This window comes from Nerophis ophidion, linkage group LG26 (assembly GCF_033978795.1).
Source record: "Nerophis ophidion isolate RoL-2023_Sa linkage group LG26, RoL_Noph_v1.0, whole genome shotgun sequence".
In the NCBI taxonomy this organism is placed as follows: Eukaryota; Metazoa; Chordata; class Actinopteri; order Syngnathiformes; family Syngnathidae; genus Nerophis; species Nerophis ophidion.
Window position 1 is genome coordinate 29,626,285 of NC_084636.1, and position 27,026 is coordinate 29,653,310.

The 27,026-nt window shown below is 40.1% G+C and overlaps 1 protein-coding gene across 2 annotated transcripts; it reads right to left on the reverse strand.

The window, feature by feature from the left end:
- Window positions 1-26,169, reverse strand: si:ch211-221n20.8 (uncharacterized protein LOC100034409 homolog). Of its 2 annotated transcripts, XR_009804562.1 has the most exons (24): window positions 25,914-26,169; window positions 20,689-20,820; window positions 19,007-19,073; window positions 18,700-18,897; window positions 15,544-15,663; window positions 15,278-15,418; window positions 15,029-15,154; window positions 14,869-14,901; window positions 11,295-11,417; window positions 10,963-11,085; window positions 8,610-8,732; window positions 8,411-8,533; window positions 8,081-8,203; window positions 5,846-5,971; window positions 5,352-5,480; window positions 5,190-5,282; window positions 3,398-3,493; window positions 3,213-3,308; window positions 3,041-3,136; window positions 1,108-1,209; window positions 936-1,041; window positions 751-867; window positions 470-638; window positions 1-353 (listed from the first exon to the last, which is right to left on the reverse strand). XR_009804562.1 is itself a non-coding variant. In XM_061888923.1 (23 exons), the coding sequence occupies exons 2-23, from the start codon at window positions 20,809-20,811 to the stop codon at window positions 557-559; spliced, it is 2,466 nt and encodes an 821-aa protein (XP_061744907.1). In that variant the 5' UTR covers window positions 20,812-20,820; window positions 25,914-26,169; the 3' UTR covers window positions 385-556. The 2 variants fall into 2 exon arrangements, 1 of the variants encoding a protein (XP_061744907.1); XM_061888923.1 differs by lacking the exon at window positions 1-353 and having other exon boundaries at window positions 385-638.
- Between the last annotated feature and the right edge of the window lie 857 nt (window positions 26,170-27,026).

Here is a 27,026-nt window from a genome sequence, read left to right on the forward strand (position 1 = left end):
TATTCGGGAATCAAACCAGCACCACCTGCTAAAAAAGAAAGGTAACAACATGTACCAATACACCACCAGAGCTCAAACTAGACAATAAAAAAAGCATAAATTCGACCAGTGAAGAACAAAAACGTTACTTAAACCTCCATCCATCTATTTTCTTCCGCTTATCTGAGATTGGGTCGCAAGGGCAGCAGCCTAAGCAGGGAAGCACAGACTTTCCTCTCCCCAGCAACGTTGTCCAGTTCCTGCCAGGGGATCCCGAGCCGTTCCCAGGCCAGCCGGGAGACATAGTCTTCCCAACCTGTCCTGGGTCTTCCCCGTGGCCTCCTACCGGTCGGATGTGCCCTAAACACTTAAACCTGACATAAAAAAAACACAATGACAAAGGTATTCATTGTACATATGACTTTTAATGCAAATTAGTCCAGAAATAAAAACAATGCTTTATACTGTAAAAAAAATTAAATATTATTACTTTAAGGATTAAGTTGTCTTCTTTCCATGTTTTAACTGACTGATAGCTGCTTTAACATTGACTGAAATGCAGCGAACCAGGTGTTTATTAAACAGCGCTTTGCTTCCCAGGACACTGGATTTTGTAGCCCACCCTGTAGGCTTGCAGGTACACGCGTGCTTGGTTCATCCTGAGGGAGAAAAAACAAACTGACTTTGTGAGTAGGTGCAACAGTGCCATTTTCAGTGGCTATTAAAAAGGTACATAGTAACATAAGTATTTGTGTTTATTTCCCAAAACACCTGTATTTGGTGCAAAGCTGGATCCCCAAGGGTCCACAACGGTCTACGTAGCTCTCCTTGAAGGCTTTTCTCACTGCTCGAGCCATGCTGACCACAGTGGTGACCACCGGGCAAGTCCTAAAACGCACACCCAAGCACATTGCGTCATCAACCGCGAAGCTCTTTTGTACAGTAAGCTGGTTTACAGTCTCTCGCAGCGCAGGCCCGCCGTGCCCTCCGGACAGGTGCAAGTGTTGTGAGGACTGCAGGTGGCGCCGTGCTGGCATGGAGGCACACAGGGCGTAGTCACGGCTGCAGACACACGTAGACACAAAGTCAAGCGGCAGACATCATTACGTGCTCACTGCATACACTGACCTGTTTCACAGATAGGTCCGATAAACCCTTTGGGACAGCGACACCTGTTGAGACCTTCGCACACGCCAGCGTTTTGACAAGGTTTCTGACACCGAACAGGCTCTGAATGAGACAAAACTCTGTGAGTTTAAAGCAAATACCGAATATACACCACTCTACCCTGTTAGTGCTGTACAGTATATTCCACTCACGTGCTCACCTGAAAATAATCAATTCAACTGAATTCATTATTAACATAAATCAACACTTATAGGCAATTGGCAACAGTATCCTGTAATTGACGGGTGAGTGGTGTCCTAAAACAAAAGATTGGCACTAAGAACTATGGACATTAGTGTTTTTATTAACACCACAAGATGGCAGTAGCTGTATTTGAAGTATCTTGAGTGGTCAGCATCAATATTACGTCAATAATGATGATGATTTATTGTGATCCTTAGTAATTACCAATGAAGGCTACAAAATTGTGTACTTTTATAGGGACTGACCAAAATCTGTCAGTACTAGTTGGTACTGATTAATGTAAAATCAAACACCGGCTCAAACACTTGGCCGAAAAACAAGCAATCAAGCACTGTGAGTAGACTCAGCTGGACTTCCTCTCGTTAATGTTCCAATATTCCATGTCAATAAAGCAAGAAGAAAGCGCTCAAAAGTATAGTAAGGCTCCACTTTTCAAAAAGCTAGTGCGATGCTAATTTACATTGGCTTTACCATAGACATCCTACCAATTAGCATTAGAGATTTCACATGGCTGTTTTACCACCTTTAAGTTTGGTAATAAAAACTAGAACTCAGATGCACATTACAATGAAACAGCTGGTGTGTAATAAGAACAATACGTATAGTATAAATATAGTATAGTAGTATAGGGGACGGCGTGGCGCAGCGGGGAGAGTGGCCGTGCGCAACCCGAGGGTCACTGGTTCAAATCCCACCTAGAACCAACCTCGTCACGTCCGTTGTGTCCTGAGCAAGACACTTCACCCTTGCTCCTGATGGGTGCTGGTTGGCGCCTTGCATGGCAGCTCCCTCCATCAGTGTGTGAATGTGTGTGTGAATGGGTAAATGTGGAAGTAGTGTCAAAGCGCTTTGAGTACCTTGAAGGTAGAAAAGCGCTATACAAGTACAACCCATTTATCATTTATAAATATTTGCTCAACAAAAACAAGACTGACACATTTAAATGGCAAAGAATACTTCCTGATTAAGGAACATCATCACAGTCTACAGAATACTGGTATCTAACATCCTGGAATTGCAACTGCATGTAAAGTTTACTATCCAGGTGAAACTCAAAAATTAGAAAATCCAGAAAAAGTCCATTAATGTCAGCAATTCAACTTCAATTGTGAAACTACATACAAAGTGAGATCTGTAAAGTATTTATTTCTTTTATTTTTGATGCTCTTGGCTTATAATTTTTGAAAACACCAAACTGTTTTCGTAAAATTTAAAGCATTATTATCAAAATGATATCAAAATACGGCTTGGAATACCTTGATTTGGATGTTATGAACTTCCATCCATCCATCCATTTTCTACCGCTTATTCCCTTTCGGGGTCGCGGGGGGCGCTGGCGCCTATCTCAGCTACAATCGGGCGGAACTTATGTTATATATTAGTTTCACCTCAAATTGCTAGAATAAACTAACCTTTGCACAGTTTTCTTGTTTCACCTGTATAATAAAGTACTTGCAATGAGATAACAACTGGACAGCACAGGTCAGTGGTAAAATTTCAATTTAAAAAAACAAAAGCATTATTTCAAACAATATTTATCAACACATTTGAACACACACATAAGTACAGAAAATTGCTACCGTAGCATATCGGTATCGATTCCGATTAAGGTGCCAAACTCTAGTTTTTACTCTGCATTATTTTGTTATAACATTTTGTGAATACAAGAAGAAATGTGGTGCAATCTCACCTATTTGGCAACGAGCTCCATGCCATCCGTTGACACACGTGCATTTATTCACGTCCACGCATCTACCGCCATTTTGACAGGCAGGTGTGCACAAGGCTAAAAAATACACAAACACATTTTGTGTTGCTGCGGTCCAGATGTGGACAGCCACCATGCCGAGGTGGTTACTCACGCAGGAGGCACTGGGGGCCCGTGTAGTCAGAAGGACACTGGCAGGTATCGGGGCCCACACAGCGACCACCGTTGGCGCACGGCAGCTCGCACACGGCTGAGAGGAGCAGAGGAAATACATTTTTGTACAATGTGTTCATCGTTCCTATTTGGAGAACTGCTATACAGCGAAGAAGAAACACATACCCGTATGGCAGCCTTCTCCAGTCCAGCCTGAAGGACACAGACACTTGTTCCAGCGCATACATGTGCCTCCATGCGCACAAGGAGGGGAGCACATGGCTAAAACATAAAACCTGAATCAAATACAATCACAGTACTGTATTCTCATATGGACAAGTTTGTGCACCTGGGAGTATGTTGATTTTGCAACACTCAAGTGGCCCTAGTGTGTGAATGTGAGTGTAAATGTTGTCTGTCTATCTGTGTTGGCCCTGTGATGAGGTGGCGACTTGTCCAGCTGAGATAGGCTCCAGCACCCCCCGCGAACCCAAAAGGTACAAAATGGATTGGTGGATGGATGGCACAGCAATACTGTCTCCTACTGGTGTTTTGTAGGTACTCCTGGCACTGATAACTGCTGTGTTGTGTATAATGTATTTACATTCACAATGATTAATCGATTTGAAAAAAAAAAACGTCAGATTATATTCAATTGCAGTGATTCCCAAACTGTGGTTTGTGAACTGTATATATATATATATACATATATATATATATATATATAAAACATATATTACATACATACATATATATTACATACATATCTATATATATACACACACATATATACACACACACATATATATATATATATATATATATATATATATATATATATATATATATATATATATATATATATATATATATATATATATATATAAACTTAGTACAGTGTTTAGATCGATATATTTTAAAAATATGATTAGAATTTTATATTTTATATTATTACGTCCCGTGTTTTTGTTTGATTATAATTGTGTTCAAAATTTTAACTATATCAGCATTACGGCTTACAATTTATGAAAACCTCAAATTGAAAATTTCATAAACATTTTTTTTTTTCAAACTGTAAACCATGGTCATCAAAATCATAAGAAATAAAAGCCTGACATATCTCACTTTACATGTAATGAGTTTATATCATATATTAGTATCACAGTTAAAGTGTAATGTCTGACATGAATGGACTCTTACATGATATTAAAGTTTTTCTAGTTTAACCTGTATATTTGTTTAATTAAAAAAAAATATATATATGTCAATTTCACTTGAGATTTCAAAGCAAGTTAACCAATGATTTGTATGTAAAATGAAAAAATCTAATGATTGGGAATTGTGTAATTGGCAATTATAAATGTATATTCATATACTGTATATCTACTGTTACAAGGGACCCTTTAAAGGCGGTCATAACTGTGATGTTAAAAGTGCATTATAATGTTCCATCCGTTTTCTACCGCTTGTCCCGTTTGGGTTCACTGGAGCCTATCTCAGCTGCATTCGGGCAGAAGACTGGGTAAACCCTGGACAAGTCGCCACCTCATTGCAGGGCCAACACAGACAGACAACATTCCCACTCACAAACTAGGGCCAATTTACTGCTGCCAATCAACCTATTCCCAGGTGCATGTTTTTGGAAGTATGTTGACGATGTGAATTAATTAGAAAAAGAATGAACGTTAGGGTTTAATAACAGTATTTTCCTTAAAATTTGGATTGAAGTTATAAAGTATGTTATATCTGATTTCTCGACTAAACAAACAAACAAATCAATAGATTACTTGATTACTAACATGATTGATAGCTGCAGTCCTAGTAAAATACATTTTTGGATGTACAGTAAGTGACATTCACGTAAATAATACCTCTTTGACAGTGTCGGAGTCTTTGTAAAAGCGGATTTGGTATTTGAGTGTAGATACAGTACTGTGTCTAATGTAATAACCAGTGAGTATATACAGTAGACAAAAACCTGAGCAGCCAAGGCCAGGGTATCCCGGAGGACAGTCACAGCTGTTTGGCGCCACGCACACTCCGTAATTCCGACAGGGAGGGTCACACACAGCTGGAGATATACAGAGAAAGAGAAAACTGTACTTCACGGTAGAGTATTGTATATGAGGGTTTAACCCACGCTGGCACTTGGTGCGGTCGTCTGTTTGAACCTGATAGCCTTCCCTGCAGGTACAGTTGAAGGCTCCCGGGTGGTTCTTACAGAGCTGCTCACAGCCTCCGTTTGTAAAGTCCCCGCACTCGTCCAGGTCTCACCGTGAGGACATGGAGAAAGACATGTTAAGACGAACCAACACATGCCAACAATTCATTTAATGCTAATTCTCCAGGTCACATCTATAACCATTTAACAGCTGATCATTTCCTGCATGATTTCAGGAATGTTCCCAGTGTCATTTAAGAAGGCTGACGTAACACAGCTGTCCAAATAAATCCTGCTCACTACAGACTATAGGCTGATGTCATTAGTTCCATTCAAGATCTTACAAGTTGAATCATCCTGTGTGATTTTGTGACAAGGACCACAAATCCAGCACCCCTCTTCAGAATGAGAGGTTAATTTTCAACCACACATTATATTTACCGGTACATCAACTGCAAAATGTTAGGTCTTACCCACGCAACCTCTCTGGTCCTCGCTCAGCTTCCACCCAGTGCGGCAGCTACACTGGACCTGGCCCTCAGCACCGGTCGCGCACACGTGCTCGCAACCGCCGTTTCTCAGTTTACAAGATGTGACGTCTGGATGGGCAAACCAAAAGTAGCCAATTTTGTCAATTAAAAAAACAGAAAGGTGATACGCAATATACCACATGCACTTCGTTAGGTACACCTACGCTATCTAATGAGAAAAATTATGCCTTTATAAAATATGTCAGTTATTCATTGAACACGGTTTAGTATTGTGGCTGGTGTAGAAGTGCACTCATACTCACACTCGGTCCTAATATGTTGCCCTTCTCATGCAACTAATCATAACATTAGGGACACCTGTCAGTAAAATGCAGCACAGTTGCACCATAGCAAACCTCAATGATTAAAAAAGTTACTCTCAAATGGTGGTTTTGGGTAGGTCAAGCATCCAATGTCAGACTTATGACAAATTTATTATTTCTATGCTCGCTTTTATACCTTCTTTCTACTTGATTTGTGCTGAATAGAGAAACATGCAAAATATATAAATTATGGCCTTATTTTGAACAATTGGAGTTTTTAAATTTTCAGTGGCACTTCAATTAAGAGTCTCCCAACTTTAAGAGTGTTTTAAAAATAAGAACTGTCTTATGTTTTAAGTTGCAAGAGTTTTAAGCATTCCTTGCCATTAATTGGCATAATAAATCAATCAAACAATCAATCAAAGTTTACTTATATAGCCCTTAATCACAAATGTCTCAAAGGGCTGCACAAGCCACAACAACATTCTTGGCTCACATCACTTATGAGGGAATCAAAAAACTAATCCAAATGGGAACAATGAGAAACCCCGGAAGGGACCGCAGATGTGGGGACCCCTTTCCTGCCGGATAGGGGGCAAAACAGAAAAGAGAGACGGCAGATCAACTGATCTAAAAAGGGGTCTATTTAAAGTCTAGAGTATACAAATGAGTTTCAAGATGGGACTTAAATGTTTCTACTGAGGTAGCATCTCTGTTACAGTGAGGGCATTCCAGAGTAATGGCGCCCGAATAGAAAACGCTCTATAGCCCGCAGACCTTTTTGGGCTCTGGGAATCACTAATAAGCCGGAATTCTCAGAAAGCAGATTTCTTGCCGGGACATATGGTACAATAGAATCAGCAAGATAGGATGGAACTGAACCATTTAGTATTTTATACATAAGTATTAAAACCTTACAGTCACATCTTAAGTGCACAGGAAGCCAGTGCATGTGAGCCAGTATAGGCATAATATGATCAAACTTTCTTATTCTTGTCAAAAGTCTAGCAGCCGCATTTTGGACCAACTGTAATCTTTTAAATCTAGATCCGAAAATAATACATTACAGTAATCGAGACGAGACGTAACGAACACAATGATCTCGGCGTCGGTGGAGGACCAAATGGAAAAACTTTAGCTATTATATCAAAATAATACTTTTTTCGTAACACTCTTAATGTGTGATTCAAACAAGAGAGTTGGGTAATAATATCTAGATTCTTTAGAGTCGCTTTGAAAAATTGTTTTGTAGTCAAATATTAAGGTGGTATTATTAAATAGGCTCCGGTGTTTAGCAGGACCGATAATCAGCATTGGTCTGCACCATACTGAAGCAGAATGTTAAAATCATATCTAAACGGCAGATATTCATCCATGAAAATATGGAAAAGTTGATGGTGTGTTTGACGGCGAAGCAACTGCAAGGAGATACCGTAGAAGTCCACTCTCTAAGGTAAATGCTGTACATTATTATTACATTACCTCATACAATACTGTAGTTGTTCGTAGTACATTCTTATGTATTGTTTTTTACAATATTTCCTATCTGAAAGTTAGTTAAAAAAAAAATGCATGTTACATTTTAAAATGTTGCTTTTTTTTATGTAAATTACAGTTATTTCAATGGGAGACATTGATTTGAGATAAAAGTGTTTTCAATTGGGGGGCCTCTGTCACCAAATCAATGAAGCTCATGAATTGAGGTAAAACTGTACTTTACTCCATTTAATACATGCATTTACAATGTTTTTCACAAAAAAAAGAAATAACTTTCTTGGTTTGTATTGTCTGAAAGTAGGTTAATATCATTGAAAAATATCCATCAAGGGTTAAAAACAGTGATATTATGTCTGCATTAGATACACCAGGTGTTCCTAATGGTGTGTAAAGTGCTGGGGATAAATGAGAAGCGTACTGCTGCAGGTGAAGTTGTCCGTGTGTAGCAGCAGAGGAGGAGGGCAGTGGCAATCGTGCCCCCCTGGAGAATTGCTGCAGGTGTGGGAGCAGCCACCGTTCTGGAGTTTGCATTCATCTACGTCTAAGCAGACACACATTTATTCAGAGAGAAAAAACACATTTTAAACAAACTTTTCTCTCTGGGCAACCCATTTTGGATCTCTCTGGACCATAAAATTTCTAATTGGGGCATCCACTTAGACACATTGAATGATTTAGTGATGTGTTTAAATGAGCTGAAAATGAGTAGTTAGATGGCATAGTGGGGAAAAAAAGTGAGTGAACTGACCCACACAGGTGTGACCGTCAATGTGAAGCTGGTAGCCGGGCTTGCAAGAGCACCGATAAGATCCCGGAATGTTGTCACAGATGTGCTCACAGATTCCACTCAGGGACAAACACTCGTTTACGTCTACGGATTGAACGATATGTCTTTTAGGTGGTTTGTGGTCAACCAATCACATGTAAGGACGAATGTCAGCGTTCACCTGTGCATTTACGTTCATCCTGGCTTAGCTGGTAGCCAGAGGCACACTGGCAAGTGTACCCACCTGGTTGATTGGTACAGTTGTGGTCACAGTGTCCTTTATCAACAGCACACTCATCAATATCTGTAAAGAAATTGTCATCTATTTTAATCTCGATACCACGTGCCCTATTTAAGGTGACAAGTGCACTGGAGACGGTCTCAGCTGCCTCGGGGACACAGTAAAACAGGGCTATCCAAACCTCCTCCATTGACGACCACTCACTGAAAAATTAAAGCATGCGGCGCCTTTTTGATATTTTTTCATTTTCAAAACCAATACAATATTTATAGTTATTTAACCTTTAGGTTTCCCTTTAACTTTGGTCCTGGGGCCCGGAAGGGTCTCAATCCCAATTTTTTGTACTTAAATAAGTCATATATTATCTTATTATTATTGTTTATTCAACGCTTCAATCTCTAGAACAACTTCAGGTCCAAGGAGCTGGTCATTGACTTTGGGAGGTCGAGTCCACGGTCACAACCTATTGTGATCGAGGGAGTTGAGGTACAGACCGTGGACTCATTCAAGTACCTCGGGGTTTGGGTGGACAATAAGCTGGACTGGACTGTTAACACGGACCACCAGTACAAGAAAGGACAGAGCAGGCTGTACTTCCTCAGGAGACTGCACTCCTTCAACATTTGTAGAAAACTCCTGTGGATGTACTACCAGTCTGTGGTTGCCAGTGTTCTGTTCTACATGGTAGTGTGCTGGGGGGGCAGTACATCTAAGAAGGATAGCTCCAGACTTGAGAAACTGATCAGGCGGGCCGGTTCTACAATCGGAATGAAACTGGACTCACTGGTGAGGGTGGCAGAGAAGAGGACTGTTGACAAACTAGTGAGCATCCTGGATGATGCCAGTCACCCTCTGCATAGTGTTATCAGTAGCCAGAGGAGCCTGTTCAGTTCTAGACTGCTTCATCCCAAGTGCAGGACTAATAGACTCAAGAACTCCTTTGTCCCACACGCCATTAGACTGTACAACTCCTCTCTGGGACGGGGGACGGGGGGTACTAGGATGACAGGGGATGCAAAACATTAACAGTGCAATACGTTTTCATAACATGGTCACTACTGCCTACTTTGTCTTGTTATATTCTTATTTTACTGTTATATTGTTATTCCCATTGTTTTTATTATTTTTGTAATATTTCTCTATTTTGTTTCCATTTAAACCCCCATTATTTACTTTTTACTTTTTTCTTTAAATTGACCTCAACTCTGTACACTGCTGCTAGAATTTTAATTTTCCTGAAGGAACTCTCCTGAAGGAATCAATAAAGTACTATCTATCTATCTATCTATCTATCTATCTATCTATCTATCTATCTATCTATCTATCTATCTATCTGTTGATATAAAGGTTAAATGTTTTTATGTTTTACACCCATTTTGTCAAAACCCTGTTTTTTATGGCAAAAAATACAGTATGTAAAGTAATTGGACCTTTAAAAATTTCAATAGTTCATAAAAACGTTGATTTTAATTCGCTATTAGTTTTTGAGCAAGGACCGTTTTTGAAAATAATTATACTTTAAGTCTTAGGGATGTATAAGGGACCATCCTTCCAACCATTTTCTACCGCTTGTCCCTTTCGGGGTCGCTGGAGCCTATCTCAGCTGCATTCATTACACCCTGGACAAGTCACTACCTCATCAAAAGTTATCCATTTTTGTTTAACTTTCAATACTTAAGTCTCCAGATCAACTTTACATCCATCCGTCAACATATTGTGTCAATGTTCATGTTTTTTGCCCTTTTTGTCAAGGAAAACTTTGTTTCTTTAATATGGCAAACCCAAAATATGTAATGTCTTCCCCAAAAAGATTTTCCAAGTTGATTTTTTGATGTAAAGTAATGGTAGCCTTAAATATGTCAATAATCTTTACGCAAAAAAAGCCTGCGCAGCAGTTTTGTGTTATTAAAGTCAACATTGCAACTTGTTCTCGTTACATTCCACCTCTTTCCTCTTTTATTCCATTTTGTTAATTTTTGCTATAGTATTTTTAAAATGTGCTGCTGGCCGCTAAAACACTATCTTCAGACTGCACACTTTGAACAACCCCGCAGTAGACAAACATTTACACTCACGCATACAGACAATTTACAGTCTACAATTAGCCTAAAATGCATGATTTGGGGGAAAAAATAATTTAAAACGTGCTGCTGGCCGCTAAAACACTAGCTTCAGCCTGCACACTTTGGACAACCCTGCAGTAGACAAACATTCACACTCACGCCTATAATTAACAGTCTCCAATTAGCATAAAACGCATGATTTTGGGATAAAAAGAGAACACGCAACCCACCAAAGCAAGTATGTCCATCTCCATTGAAGCCCTGGTAGCACTGGCAGAAGTACGAGCCAATGATGTTGCCACACCGAGCGTTAACGTCGCAGCCATGAACACCTGATGCGCACTCGTTCGTATCTGGAAAAAGTATGTGCACCTCTCACTTTTTGGTCAGCATATTTCTAAACGATAGAGAGTAAACTTGAATATAGTTAAGAGTAGACAGTGTACAGCTTGCATAGATTATTACTATACTAATGACTAATGCTATACTGAAAAAATGAGCTATTCTTGTTTAAATAGCTGGAAACAGGTGAGTGCACCTCACAGTCAACATAATTGCTTACCTTCACAGTGGGTGCCGTTTCCCCGGTAACCGGGCGGGCACACACACTTGTAACTCCCGAGCGTGTTCTCACAAACCCCGCGACCCTCACACACGGTGGGACTTTCCAAGCATTCATCCACATCTAAGAAAAAATACAGTCAGTCCTCCAATTAAGTCATTATTTAATTATTCACTAAATCATACTTTGCAAAAGCATATAAACGGACATCTCATCAGCGACAGGTAAAAAGAAATAAAAAACATCTGTGGCTGTAGCCAACCTTCTGATGCATCTTGTTACTGACAGTGGTTTTCTGAAGTGTTCCTGAGGCCATGTGGTAATATCCTTTACACAATGATGTCGGTTTTTGATGCAGTACCGCCTGAGGGATCGAAGGGCACGGGCATTGTCTCTTAGGTGCAGTGATTTCTCCAGATTCTCTGAACCTTTTGATGATATTACGGACCGTAGATGGTGAAATACCTAAATTCCTTGCAATAATTACTTATTTGTAAATGACTGAGAATTTCATGGAAGCTGCTTTTATACCCAATCATGCCACCCACCTGTTCCCAATTAGCCTGTTCACCTTTGGGATGTTCCAGATAAGTGTTTGATGAGCATTCCTTAACTTTCTCATTCTTTTTGCCACTTGTGCCAGCTATTTTGAAACATGTTGCAGACATCAAATTCCAAATTAGCTAATATTTGCAAAAAATGACACAGTTTACCAGTTCGAATGTTAAATATATATTCTTTGCAGTATATTCAATTGAATATAGGTTGAAAATGATTTGCAAATCATTATATTCTGTTTTTATTTATGATTTACACAACGTGCCAACTCACTGGTTTTGTACTTTGACATTGGTTACCTATGGGTAGCAATGTTTAATTGTACTATCCCTGTCAAATAAATAAATCAAATGGATGGCTGGATATTTGAAAATTATAGAGAAAAAATATTGCTATGTATATATTTTGGAAAACATTTACAGAGACATCATTACTTGTATGTTCTGACTGTTTAAATGTTATGTATAATATGGTTGTTGAAATAAAGTTACAAAAAAAAAAAGAGCTGTGATTGGTCAGCTTGTTACAACATCATTTACGGAGTTCGCACAGCCCACCTTCGTGAATGTCTTCTACGGTTTCAACACAATGTATACTTTAAAAGTGACTGTTGCTTCAAAAGTGTCACTCCCACAACTACACACAGGAAAACGTGTGGAAGGGAATTGCAAGTAAGTCCTGCTTGCGTGTACCAAAACAAAGATTGTGGATGAATCACAAGAGGCTCAATTAATTCTACTGTCGAATAAACATGCTCAGTTTCTGAGGGCGATGCACGGACTGAGACGTCTTGTATCCAGTTTTAAACCACAGCCAAAGAAAAAATAAACACAGAGACATAGCAATTTATCAATGACGACAAAGTTAGAGTTAATTTTTATTTGACGATCGATTGATTTACGTATTAACTCTCAGCCCAGTCCTACAAATGTATACATTTTTTTTTAAATTTCTCTGGACAACAAATTTAATGCTTTTTAAGGCTACTTAAGGCCTTAATTTTTGCAAAATCCATTTAATGACTTCTAAGGATTTTTGATGACCCGTGTACAAACTGTATTAATGGTGACTGACCAATTTGCTCCTTGCCACAATAACAGTGGTTCTGTTGCTCCTGTGTTGTACAATATATTTAGCAATAAATTATCAATTGACCACGTCATGTCAGACTTACTATTTCCTTTCCACTTTTTCATGCACCCCTATATCATTATTAAATGGGGTCCTATGAAGAGTCTAATTCACATTTAAAACACTCCCTTGTGGTCAAGATAAAATTCACTGTATACACTTTGATGTACAATTTGCTCCACAGTCACTTTCATAATTAATTCTTAGAGTCTATCTACAAAGGCTCATGTGTGGGGGTGTTCCCTTTAGATTACAAATAAAACCCACCATGCCGGACCCTGTCCAAAAGTATCAGAATTGATATTTTGAAAATGTAGAGTTAAAATATCTTGAAGACAAACATACCCGTTGTTTTTTTTTTAGTCACGGTCAAAAATAACCTTCATAAACAGTATAAAGATCTGCTCCTTACAATGTTATGAACACCCCGTTAGGCTGTTTTTAACCAGCGTTTATCTCACTGCATGTCGCACGCCGGTGTTGTGCGCATGCCATTATTAGATAAAGAATAACACTTTATCATGCGATTACTACCTTCTCTGTCACAATGGCGTCGTCTTTTTTGTCTGAAATTAGCAGCTAATCCAATTCCATTTTCATTTCATTTCGGTCTATCCATCCGTCCATCCATTTTCAACAGCTTGTCCCTCTCCGGGTCGCTGGGGGCTGGAGCCTATCCCAGCTGCACTTGGGCACTGGACAAGTCACCACCTCATCGCACGGCCAACACAGACAAAGAAAAAAATTCACACTCACATTCACACACTAGGGACAATTTAGTGTTGCTAATCAACCTATCCCCAGGTGCATGTCTTTGGAGGTGGGAGGAAGCCGGAGTACCCGCAGAGAACATGCAAACTCCACACAGAAAGACCCCCATGTTCGGAAAGCGTACCCAGGACCTTGTTATTGTAAGGCACACGCACTAACCCCTGTTCCACCGTGCTTCCTCCATGTAGACAAATAGTGAAAAAAAGTGAAAAATGTCATGGAGAAATAAACACAAAAGTATTTATCTTAGAGACAAGGTCGCTGGGTTAACCTGACTCTTGCCAGATCCTTGTCGTTCGCTGAGCTCCACACAAGAATCTAGGAGTTCTCAATAGGAGATATATTTCACAAGGAGGGGCCTTGTAAAAAAAATCATTGTATGTGATTTGCAAAAACCACTTGTTTGTTAACTTTAATGACGTGCTACTTAAACCACTCGCATCGAAATCAACCCGTGACGCTGATGAGAGCGACGCTGGGGAATCCAAACCCAGTCGGAAAAACAGCCAAAACATCCTTGCCACTAATAAATGCCTTCAAAACCGTTCTCTGTTCATGTTTTAAATAATTAATATTCGATCGTTGTCGCAAAACAGTTGCAATAGTAGAATCAATGTCAGCACACGACTCCTTGCTCCGTGCTGCCATTGTTGTTTGAATCAAACAGTCGCTTCGGCGCTACGTCACATCTAAGAAATCCCGCCCCGCGATCCTGATTGGTTCATTATTTTTTGCTATCTGAAAGGAATTTGTAATGCCTTCGAACCCAGACCCTTGTGTTGAGCTCAGCGAACTACAAGGGTCTGGCGAGAGTCAGGTTAGGGCTGGACGGCATGGAACGATACGGGGGAGGAGGCTGGCAGACCTAAGATACTCGGATGCCCACATATATACGTCCGTAAATCTGTGATGTCACAAATGGTGCACTGTTAAAAAAAGACAGCGGCATACAAAAACTATGTGCAACTGAATGATTTGATGTTAACAACATTTCTAATTCAGAAAAGAAGAAATTCAACATACTGTAGGCCCCCCTTTTAAAGGTAACAAATTAACTTGCTGCTGGACATACAAGGACATAATGAACACCGTCAATACAAACCACAATGCTTACCTTGACATTTGGTGACGTTTGGACACGTTGCAGCTACAGTATCAAGACACCAGAATAGAAGGAGGAATCAGTAGAAGGAAATTGATCAGATCACGGCTGGAGTTTCGCACTCATCATCTCAAACAAACCCGATGGTTTTGAAGCTCAGTGACAAACTCACCAACACAAACCGGGGCCTCTGCTGTGAATCCTAGCCGACACTGACACACAAAACTACCCGGGCTGTTCAGGCACACAGTTCCCAGCTCACGGCTACACAGCTCCATGAAGCTACACTCGTCCACGTCTGCGGGAGGATAAATGAAAGATTACGAACCGACGAATGTGGCCAATAAAGGTAGACTCGACACCTTTCATGTAGGGAGTCAAAATTTCAACTAGTCCAGATTTGGAACAACTTGAGCCTCACCTTCACAGTTTAGTCCATCCAGGGCCATGACATAACCCATCAGGCAGGAGCAAGTGAAGGAACCAGGGGTGTTTGTGCACTGTGCATTGTCCTTGCAGGCCTGCAGGCCCGTCAGTTCCGCCAGAGCACACTCGTCTATATCTGAAACAACAACAACAAATGACACATGGAGCTGTGAGCCGACGGCACTGGTCCCCCATTATTGGCACCGGTAATTACTCCTCATCATGCTCTAACACACACAAACATCATCTCTGCGGACGGACCCTGGCACCCTCCACCGCCTGCCATGTAACCACGGTGACAGCCACACGAGTATGAGCCGGGGGTGTTGGTGCAGCTGGCGTGAGGACCGCACGGTTCCTCTTCTGCACACTCATCAATGTCTGTGGATGGAAAGTAGACTTAATTAAGTGTGTGTATTGCAAATAACTGATTTAGACAGCGGTATAGATAATCATCAGGCACATAAGGTACACCAGTTTCATGCAGATTGTAAAACAACAATCAAAACAATTACAAAAGTTCAATACCTTATTTTTTTTAACACAAATATAATGTTGTTATCTTATTACTAAGGGTGTAACGGTACGTGTATTTGTATAGAACCGTTTCGGTACGGGGGTTTCGGTTCGTTTGTTGATGAACGTGGACTCCAACTTTAACAGGTTGAAAAACTTAGTGGGGAGTTTGCAGTGGTCAATTGTCAATCAATCAATCAATGTTTACTTATATAGCCCTAAATCACTAGTGTCTCAAAGGGCTGCACAGACCACCACGACATCCTCGGTAGGCCCACATAAGGGCAAGGAAAACTCACACCCAGTGGGACATTGGTGACAATAATGACCCAGTGGGACGTCGGTGACAATGATGACTATGAGAACCTTAGAGAGGAGGAAAGCAATGGATGTCGAGCGGCTCTAACATGATACTGTGAAAGTTCAATCCACAATGGATACAACACAGTAGCGAGAGTCCAGTCCAAAGAGGATCCAAGACACAGCAGCGAGAGTCCCGTTCACAGCGGAGCCAGCAGGAAACCATCCCAAGCGGAGGCGGACCAGCAGCGCAGAGATGTCCCCAGCCGATACACAGGCGAGCAGTACATGGCCACCGGATCGGACCGGACCCCCTCCACACGGGAGAGTGGAACATAGAAGAAAAAGAAAAGAAACGGCAGATCAACTGGTCTAAAAAGGGAGTCTATTTAAAGGCTAGAGTATACAAGTGAGTTTTAAGGTGAGACTTAAATGCTTCTACTGAGGTGGCATCGCGAACTGTTGTACAGAATATGTACTGTACCGTGCAATCTATTAATAGAAGTCTCAATCAATCAATCATAAAAAACACTTTATATGTAGAAAGGTTTTGTTAAGAAACCATTCTGAGCTTTATCTTATTTAGTTTTTATTTTGTATATGTTGACCACATTAACCATGGCAATGGACCCTGTATGTATATGTATGTTGTTACAAATTTGGTAAATAAATAACCAAAACATTTATATTTTGTTGTTTTCTTACTGTACCGAAAATGAACCGAACCGTGACCTCTAAACCGAGGTACGTACCGAACCAAAATTTTTGTGTACCATTACACCCTTACTTATTACATACCGCATTTTTCGGACTATAAGTCACAGTCTTCTCCACAGTCCAGCGGGGGGTGAGACCCGGCCAAACCAAAAAAAATATGTATATATATTTTATTTTTTATAGTTTGGCCAAGTCTCACTACAAAAAAAACCATGACTTATAGTCCGAAAAATACGGTCGATTAAATTAAATGTCATCACATATGCAGCACTATAGAGCAGTGGTTCTTAACCTGGTTTCGATCGAACCTTAGGGGTTCGGCAGAGGTCAAAACACACCCGACTCATTGAGTAAATACAAACTTCTCCCTGTCGGTGTATTACGGATACGGCAACAGCTGACTGATTTGCAAGTGGGTATTTTTTTGTGAGTTTATGCACTTTGTTGGGTTTTGTTGTTTGAACAAGGTGATGTTCATGCACGGTTCATTTTGTGCACCAGTAAAAGAAACATGGTAACACTTTAGTATGGGGAACATAGTTACCATTAATTAGTTGCTTATTAACATGCAAATTAGTAACTATTTTGGCTCTTAACTAGTCATCATTAAGTACTTATTAATGCCTTATTCGACATGTCCTCATTAGAATCCAATCCAATCCACTTTATTTATATAGCACATTTAAACAACAATAACGTTTCCAAAGTGCTGCACAGCCATGTTAAAAACAATATTAAAAAACAAAAAAACAATATTATGCTCCACTAATGACTGAATAAAACAAAAAAAAACAAAAAAATAAAACCAATAAAAACAATATAAAAACAAATATGATTAAAAACTATTTTAAAGGGTAAAATCAATTAAAACAGTAAAATAAAAATCCATCCATCCATCCATTTCTACCGCTTATTCCCTTTTGGGGTCGCGGGGGGCGCTGGCGCCTATCTCAGCTACAATCGGGCGGAAGGCGGGGTACACCCTGGACAAGTCAAAGTGTATAAAAAACACAGAGGACAGAGGACCACACAACTCACGTAGTGTTAAAAGCCAAAGAATAAAAGTGGGTCTTAAGACGAGAATTAAAACACTCCACTGTGGAAGCAGTTTGAACATGGAGGGGCAGAGTGTTCCAGAGCTTGGGGCCGACCACAGAGAAGGCCCTGTCTCCCCTGGTCTTAAGTCTGGTCTTGGGCACCAAGAGCTGGAGCTGGCTCTCGGACCTCAGCGCACGCGCAGGAATGTAAATTTGGATGAGGTCCGAGATATATGCAACCCTAACCCTGACACTAACCAAATAACTCTAAGATAAGTCTTTATTACTTAGAATATGTTCCCCTACTGTCCAAATAACTCTAAATTAAGGCTTTGTTACTTATAATGTGTTCCCCATTCTAAAGCGTTACCAATAACAAACTTTTGTCTTGAATTTGAAAAAAAAAAACATTCTATTTTTCACTAAAGAAGGGTTCGGTGAATGCGCATATGAAACTGGTGGGGTTCGATACCTCCAACAAGGTTAAGAACCACTGCTATAGAGGTAATTTCCCCTTGTGGGATTACAATAGTACTATAAAATTAAAACTTAGTATATACTGTAAGTCAAACGATGAATTTTTATAATATATTAAATACACTGTGGAATTTTTAATAATCTTAATTAATCACAGTAAATTAATTCCCTGCGTAATTCAAATGGAATTTAAAAAAGACCTTAATATTTTGAAAAAAATGCCGTTTTAGGAGTGGTCAAAATAAATTGCGCCTTTAATCTGCCTTTATCCATTATCAATGAATTCTATTTTGACAGCCCTAATACAAACACTGTAAATGTGTATATATTCCAAGTTCCAACACACATGAATAAGTTGATCATTACGGACCTTTACATCCCGCTGCACTGAAGCCGGGGAGGCAGGTGCAGACATCGCCATCCTTCAGCATGTTCGATGATGGGCAGCTGCACTCTGAGCTGCCCTCGAGCCTCACCTGGTTGCCGGGACACAGAGGAGCGAGACTGGAGGCCTGGATAGTGGCCGTAGTGGACGCTCGGCTAACACTTGTAGTACTGAAAGTAGCCACTAGTGGGGGAAGACAGGAGAGAGTGTTATTTGGGAAATAAATCAGAAACAGAATCAGCTTTATTGGCCAGGTATCATGTATGATTATGTTTATAATAAAAATAAAGACCTGTAGTAGGTGTGTGAGTTGGAGTAGGCTCACTGAGATTTCCAATGAGATTTTCAGTCAACTGGTCCTACAAGAGAATAGAACCCAGCGAGACATTAAGGGTGCATTCACTTGTAATCCCACCCCGGGCATTGCCACCTAGAACTGCTACCCTCAGGCAGACGCTATAGGGTGTTAAAAGCGGCACAAATAGACTAAAAAACAGTTTTTACCCAATAGATTTATTAAAGTATTTTGACACAATAGGCTTCACGGTGGCAGAGGGGTTAGTGTGTCTGCCTCACAATACGAAGTTCCTGCAGTCCTGAGTTCAAATCCAGGTTCGGGATCTTTCTGTGTGGAGTTTGCATGTTCTCCCCGTGAATGCGTGCGTTCCCTCCGGGTACTCCGGCTTCCTCCCACTTCCAAAGACATGCACCTGGGGATAGGTTGATTGGCAACACTAAAATGGCCCTAGTGTGTGAATGTGAGTGTGAATGTTGTCTATCTGTGTTGGCCCTGCGATGAGGTGGCGACTTGTCCAGGGTGTACCCTGCCTTTCGCCCGATTGTAGCTGAGATAGGCGCCAGCACCCCCCGCGACCCCGAAAGGGAATAAGCGGTAGAAAATGGATGGATGTTTCTATTAAACAGGCACTGAGTGAGCACAATGTGTTCCGTCATGTCTTTTTATTTTTTTCGGACTATAATGTGCAATAATGTTATATGTGTATATGTATATATATGCATGTGCATGGATATGTGCATGTGTGTGGATATATACATACATATAGATACATCTCTTCTTTTTTATCTTTTTGTACTATTTTTATTATTAAATTATTGTGTATGCACCTGAGGGGATCTGCTCCAATTTCATTGTTCTTTGAAGCTGTTCACTGTAATAGTGACAATAAAACAATTTTCTATTATTCTATTCTAATTTTGGGTTTGGTTTAAAGGAATGTTGGCGAATTTACTGCGCTAGTACGGGTTAGTCATTTGTGAACACAATCTTCCAAATTCGTACGCACAAAACAAGTGGGCCGAGACCCACAAAGATGGGTGAACGCTGATTGCAGACAAACCATTTCAACCACGCAGAGGTCAGCGCTTATAAATGCAATATATATCTATATCTATATCTATATCAAGATATATATTGCAGCCGATGCAACAATAAATATCAGGATATATTATTTGGTATGTAAATTAATGTTAAAGTACCAATGATTGTCACACACACAGTAACATATTGCGTAATTTCCAGCTGTAAGATTTATCTCAAAACTATTAATTTACTTGCTGATTTACTGTTACTAAGTGGTTACTTTCTACTGCAACATGATTCTATCTAAACTTTTGTTAAAATATTCTATGCACTTTTTCTTCTGTTGTTTGGATACTTTACATTTGTTTTACTACAAATGTGTGTATAAATCCCAAGTGTAGTGTAGCATGTTTAGCTATTCCTCATCCTCCAGTGATAATATTTCTTGTAAAAACGTAGTTCATTTGCCCCCATCGAGGTGGGGATCGGTGACTAAGATGCTGTCACAATATAACAATAGTACTGAAAGCTCTATCATCGGCCAAAATATTATCAGTTATATCGTATATCATCTATATCGTGCAACCATGACAATATAAACATGTTGCTCTACATCGTTTTGAGAAAACTATCTGCCTCATAGAGTCACTTGCCTGGATCTGGATGAGGTGGGGTTGTGTGCTTGTAAGGACTTCAATTTCATTTTCCTCAAGACTGTTGTTCAGAGGCTCAGCCACCACCGAGGCGACCAGCAGGAAGATGCAGAGGTGAGCCATCGTTTAATTCTGTTAGGAAAGGAGATGGTGAAGTATGCATAAAATACATCATATTAGGGCTAGGCGATATGGCCTTTTTTTTAATATCTTGATATTTTTAGGCCATATCGCGATACACAATATAAATCTTGATATTTTGCCTTAGCCTTGAACTAACACTTCATACATATAATCACAGCAGTATGATAATTTTATGTGTCTAAACATTCTTCTTCATACCGCATTAATATATGCTCATTTTAAACTTTCATGCAAAGAAGGAAATCACAACTAAGTCAATTTACCAAAAGCGTATTTATTAAACAGTTATTAAGCAGTGGCACAAACATTCATGTAATTTCCAAAACAGAAAGTGCAAGATGGTCAGAGTCATTTTAAAACAATCTATTAGTGCACTTTTGTGCACAATGTCACTAAGATGACATATCAAAACAACACTAAATTAAAGTGCACTTTTTGTACAGAACGCCACTATAATAGTTTAAAACAAAGTGCACTTTTGTGCATGATGTCACAAAAGATATTTCAGTAAGTGTCAAATAAAAATGAGCTGCATAATAGGAAATCAAATAGTGTTCGTCCTTTACTATGTGGTAGGTTACTGTGGACATTTTCTCCTTTTGTTGTTGACTATTTTTTTCATACGGTGTTGATCTGGAAAGGTTTGCCTCGCCGTTTTGATGGTGTGGGCGTGTGGCACCGAATAGAGATGTTGACATGCGGAGTAAGCACTCTTCATTTTCTAGCGGGTGACTTTTGGAATGGTGCTACATATTAGCAGTAATGCTACTTTTTGTAGCAACGCTTGTGCCCCACACTTGACAAATTAAAGTTGTCTATTCGACATATTACAACGTGAAGCCAAACCACCGCCAGACAATGGACCCCCGGCTGTTTTCTTGGGAATTAATTTTTCCTTTATTTGTTACCAGATTCACACCTTATTTCTTTCTTTATTACCACTCGCACGGCTCCGCTGGCATCACAGCTAACATTACCCATGCCGCTACATCTCTGCTACGCAAGGGCGTAACGTATGATGTGACAGTATGTAAGAAGGTGTGCTTGCTGTCTGTGAGAAGGAGCGACAAAGGAGTGGGACGAGCCTGTAGTGTAATGCCTGCAGCTAAAAGCAACTGCGTGAGAATGTATATTCGAATACCACAATATAGTAATTTTCTATATCGCAGAGACAAACCCGCAATATATCGAGTATGACGATATATCGCCTAGCCCTACATCATATTCTCATTGAGTGTTTTAAAATAGAAATCTTACCCCAAAAAATTATTTTTTTAAAACAAGCTGTACACTGACTATTCTAAAGTATATCCAAGTTTACATTATATAAATTTGTACCTTAAAAACATATAATGAATATATGATGTGAAATGATAAATGATGCTAACATGTGACGGGTGTACTGTTGATGACTAATGATGCACGAATATTTGGCTGCCAAAAAACGACCTTGATCATCGGAAAACAGCACAGGCAGGGCTGAAGCAGTAACAAATGTTTTTATAGCAGCAGATTTAAGACCATCCATTTTCTACCGCTTGTCCCGTTCGGGGTGGCAGGGGGTTGCTTTATTGTATTTAAAACTAGATGTTGACCCACTTCTAAGGTGGAAGAACAATAAGCCCATAGAGATGCACAAATATTTGGCTGCCAAATAACGACCTTGATCATCAGAAAACAGCACAGTTGAAACCGGATGTTATGATGACGTAAGCAATACGGAGGCAGCATGTCTGTATTGTGGATATACTTTGATACAGCTGAGATAAACCCGCACACAGCGATGTACAAATCGTGAAAATACTATTGAGTGAAAGGCTCACAGCAGCGTGATGCAAGTGTGACGTCAAGTTCGCTGCAACTCGCTGTTCGTTGGGGACATCGTGCAACAGTAGTATAGGTTCTCTAAACACGAGTACAGTCTACAACAGGAGTGTCAAACTGTTTTTTTTTCCATTGAGGGCCACATCAAAGTAATGGCTGCTTTCAGAAGCTGCTTTTTAAAGAGGAATTTAAATCATGGATGCGGGTAATAACCTATGATTTTATTTGAAATTCCAGTGTGATGCAATTGATGTTAAAAAAATAGTTATACAGCACTATTATAAATGTATAATCCCTCCATGTTGTTATACACAATTGCTGATGCATTTGATTATTTAATTTTTTTTTGCACAAACTGATGGATACTAACTTTCTTTGAAATCTTAAAGGTAAGTAGCAGATATTTAACGATTTGTTTTTATCTTAACAAAAGTATATTTGTAATACAACATATAATATGATATATTTGCCATGTTTAAATAATATTAAACTCTAAAAGATATGTTTTTTTCTATCAAAATTGAAAGACCGTGAGACCATGTCCCAAGTGGAGGAGTTCAAGTACCTAGGAGTCTTGTTCACGAGTGAGGGAAGAGTGGATCGTGAGATCGACAGGATGGGAATGTAGATCGATCGGTAAATTGAGAGCTTTGCCTTCCGGCTCAGCTGCTTCTTCACCACAACGGATCGGTACAACGTCCGCATTACTGAAGACGCCGCACCGATCCGTTGTGGTGAAGAAGCAGCTGAGCCGGAAGGCAAAGCTCTCAATTTACCGATCGATCTACATTCCCATCCTCACCTATGGTCATGAGCTTTGGGTCATGACCGAAAGGATAAGATTATGGGTACAAGCGGCCGTAATGAGTTTCCTCCGCCGGGTGGCGCGGCTCTCCCGTAGAGATAGGGTGAGAAGCTCTGCCATCCGGGAGGTGTTTAAAGTAAAGCCGCTGCTCCTCCACATCAAGAGGAGCCAGATGAGGTGGTTCGGGCATCTGGTCAGGATGCCACCCAAACTAGGGAGGTGTTTAGGGCACGTTGGGAAGACTATGTTTCCCGGCTGGCCTGGGAACGCCTCGGGATCCCCCGGGAATAGCTGGACGAAGTGGCTGGGGAGAGGGAAGTCTAGGCTTCCCTGCTTAGATTGCTGCCCCCGCGACCCGACCTCGGATAAGCAGAAGAAGATGGATGGATGGATGGATGGAAAATTTAAAGACCAAATACATTTAGTAAAGTATTTTGACACAAATGTTTCCCGGACTTTTACAAGCCACATAAAATGATGTGGTGGGTCAGATCTGGCCCCCAGGGCTTGAGTTTGACACCATGGTTCATAATAACACCAGGAAAAAAATGCTAGATTTGTTGACAGTCGTTTTTAATAAAGAAAAAGTCACTTAAAGCACTGGTTCTCAACCTTTTTCAGTGATGTACCCCCTGTGAACATTTTTGCACGAATCAGAGCAAAGCATTTTGGGTTGAAAAAAAGAGATAAAGAAGTAAAATACAGCACTATGTCATCAGTTTCTCATTTATTAAGTTGTATAACAGTGCAAAATATTGCTCATTTGTAGTGGTCTTTCTTGAATTATTTGGAAAAAAATACATAAAAATAACTAAAAACTTGTTGCAAAATAAACAAGTGATTCAATTATAAATAAAGATTTCTACACATAGAAGTAATCATCAACTTAAAGTCCCCTCTTTGAGGATTGTAATACAGATCCATCTGGATTCATGAACTTAATTCTAAACATTTCTTCACAAAAAAAGAAATCTTTAACATCAATATTTATGGAACATGTCCATAAAAATCTGTCAACACTGAATATTGCATTGTTGTATTTTTTTCCCATAGTTTATTAACTTACACTCATATTTTGTTGAAGTATTATTCAATAAATATATTTATAAAGGATTTTTGAAATTTTGCTATTTTCAGAATCTCACGTACCCCTTGGCATACTTTCAAGCAGGGGCGCCGAAAAGGAGGGGTAAAGGAGACTGATTCTAGGGGCCCTTGGTGGAGGGGGGCCCAGAGAGGCCCCTAATGATGATGAAATTATGTGTTGGGGGCCCTGTAAAGATTCTTTTCACTAACAACAAAAAAGCTGTGAAAACGATGATGCTGTGTTCCAAATTTAAGTTGTTTGATGAATCTGAATAAGCCTACGGCTTTGCATTTTGTTTATTATTTATATATATATGTTTGTATTCTTTTTGGGGAGAGTGGCCGTGCGCAACCCGAGCGTCCCTGGTTCAATTCCCACCTAGTACCAACCTCGTCACGTCCGTTGTGTCCTGAGCAAGACACTTCACCCTTGCTCCTGATGGGTGCTGGTTGGCGCCTTGCATGGCAGCTCCCTCCATCAGTGTATGAATGTGTGTGTGAATGGGTAAATGTGGAAGTAGTGTCAAAGCGCTTTGAGTACCTTGAAGGTAGAAAAGCGCTATACAAGTACAACCCATTTATCATTTAACCCCCTAGCGCTGTTTTGTACTGTTTTCATAATGTTTTATAATGTTGTATATTGCTGTTTGTCTTACTGTTTGTAATTGTTGAAATTTATAAATAAACCTTTAAAAAAAAAAAAAAAGAAAAAAAAAAGATTATTTTCATGGGGCGCAAAATCCCAAGCGGCGCCCCTGCCTTCAAGTACCCCCAGGATTTGAGAACCACTGACTTAAAGGATTGGAAAACTCTCAAGAAACTTGAAAAATTCTTATCAAAGGGCACTGTACAATAAGCAGCAAGTGAAAAATAGAACAAAACGTTATAAGACAAAAATATTTTAATGCTAACAATTTGTTTTTAAACTCTTCTTGAAAAGTACATTATAAGTGTTAATGATACTTTTACGGAGACGTAAAAGTATTCTGTTGCATGAAAGAAAATACTGTAGTCACTGCACTTTCTTAATGAGAGTTACAGTAAACATGTCCAGGCAGGCAGAAAGAAACATGTCTCCTGTTATTAAGTTGACATTAAACCCCCATTCTTTTCCTCTCTTACCTTTCTCTGCTGGCTGTTTGAAAAAAAAAAAAAAAAAAGAAACCGCTTCAGTTATTAAAACGTTAACTTTGTCGTGAAATATAGTTTATGGAAAGTGTGGTCGTCGTCCATGTTGGAAGTGGCGTGGACACCGACCACACCAGCAAATGATAAAAAAAAAAAAAAAGATTTTAGCAAATTTAGTGTCCTGTTCTATTTCAACAACTTTTATTAGAAAGTGAAAGTAATAAAAAATAAAACTTACCAGTGTTTTTAAAAAAGAGCGCGAAAACCTTCCAAGCTGCCTGATGTTGGTGGAGACTGACTTGACACTTCCTGTCGTCTTTCTCTGTTAACAGCAGCTTTTACACCGCGGAGACCCCTCATTGGCCCACTTTATGCCCCCACTACGAACCCTGACACGGGGGTGGGCTTCTCCGGTGGGTCGTAAAACACACACACATACATTGAGTCGATGGAAGTCTTTGGAAAGTGTGTGGTAGTTAAGACCGTGTATGAAGACGACCACCAGGGGGCAGCAGGTGACTCGTCACAGCGTGGCTTCACATTAATAATACCAAAGTTCGTCCCAGGACTGTTTTCAATTGGCCCTCGGCACATTATAAACCAGACCTGGGCAAATTAAATTTTCCATCTGGCCCGCCGGACATTCCCAAATATTTTTTTTAGATCTTTAAGATGGAAACTGTAGCTGCCATTCTGATGCGCAGTGATGTTTTCTAATGACCGTAAGTCTTCTGTCAGGCTTGCCACTGACAGTTTGTTTGTGTTTTAGTTTTTCCTCGGTGTGTGTTTAGTATTTCCTGTTTTTAGTTCCTGTCAGCGCTCTTATTTTGTCTGTTTACTGTTTTTTTCCCTGTGCGCTGTTTCATCTCAGCTGCGGCTGATTGGCACCTGACCACACCTGGTGTCAATCAGCCCACTCTTATTTTTATCTGCTTTGTTCCTCCAGTCAGGGCTGGATTATTGTGTCGCATGGGGACGGCGTGGCGCAGTGGGAGAGTGGCCGTGCGCAACCCGAGGGTCCCTGGTTCAAATCCCACCTAGTACCAACCTTGTCACGTCCGTTGTGTCCTGAGCAAGACACTTCACCCTTGCTTCTGATGGGTGCTGGTTGGCGCCTTGCATAGCAGCTCCCTCCATCAGTGTGTGAATGGGTAAATGTGGAAGTAGTGTCAAAGCGCTTTGAGTACCTTGAAGGTAGAAAAGCGCTATACAAGTACAACCCATTTATCATTTACTTGTCATTGCTACCTGTCGTGTCGTATCTTGTTGTGTCTACGCAGCGTTGCGGTAAGCTATGTTTGATAGCGGTTATTAGCTTACTGTCTTTTGTTCCCTGCTTCCAGTTTGTTTT

Bases quoted from the DNA above. Each gene is read 5' to 3' on its own strand.
- si:ch211-221n20.8 (XM_061888923.1), bottom strand. From the start codon at position 20,811: ATGGCTCACCTCTGCATCTTCCTGCTGGTCGCCTCGGTGGTGGCTGAG. The intron at 15,419-15,543 runs GTCCGTCCGCAG...TTGTTGTTTCAG, and splicing joins AGGCGGTGGAGGGTGCCAGG to ATATAGACGAGTGTGCTCTG. The intron at 3,309-3,397 runs GTATGTGTTTCT...TGCTCCTCTCAG, and splicing joins TGGAGAAGGCTGCCATACGG to CCGTGTGCGAGCTGCCGTGC.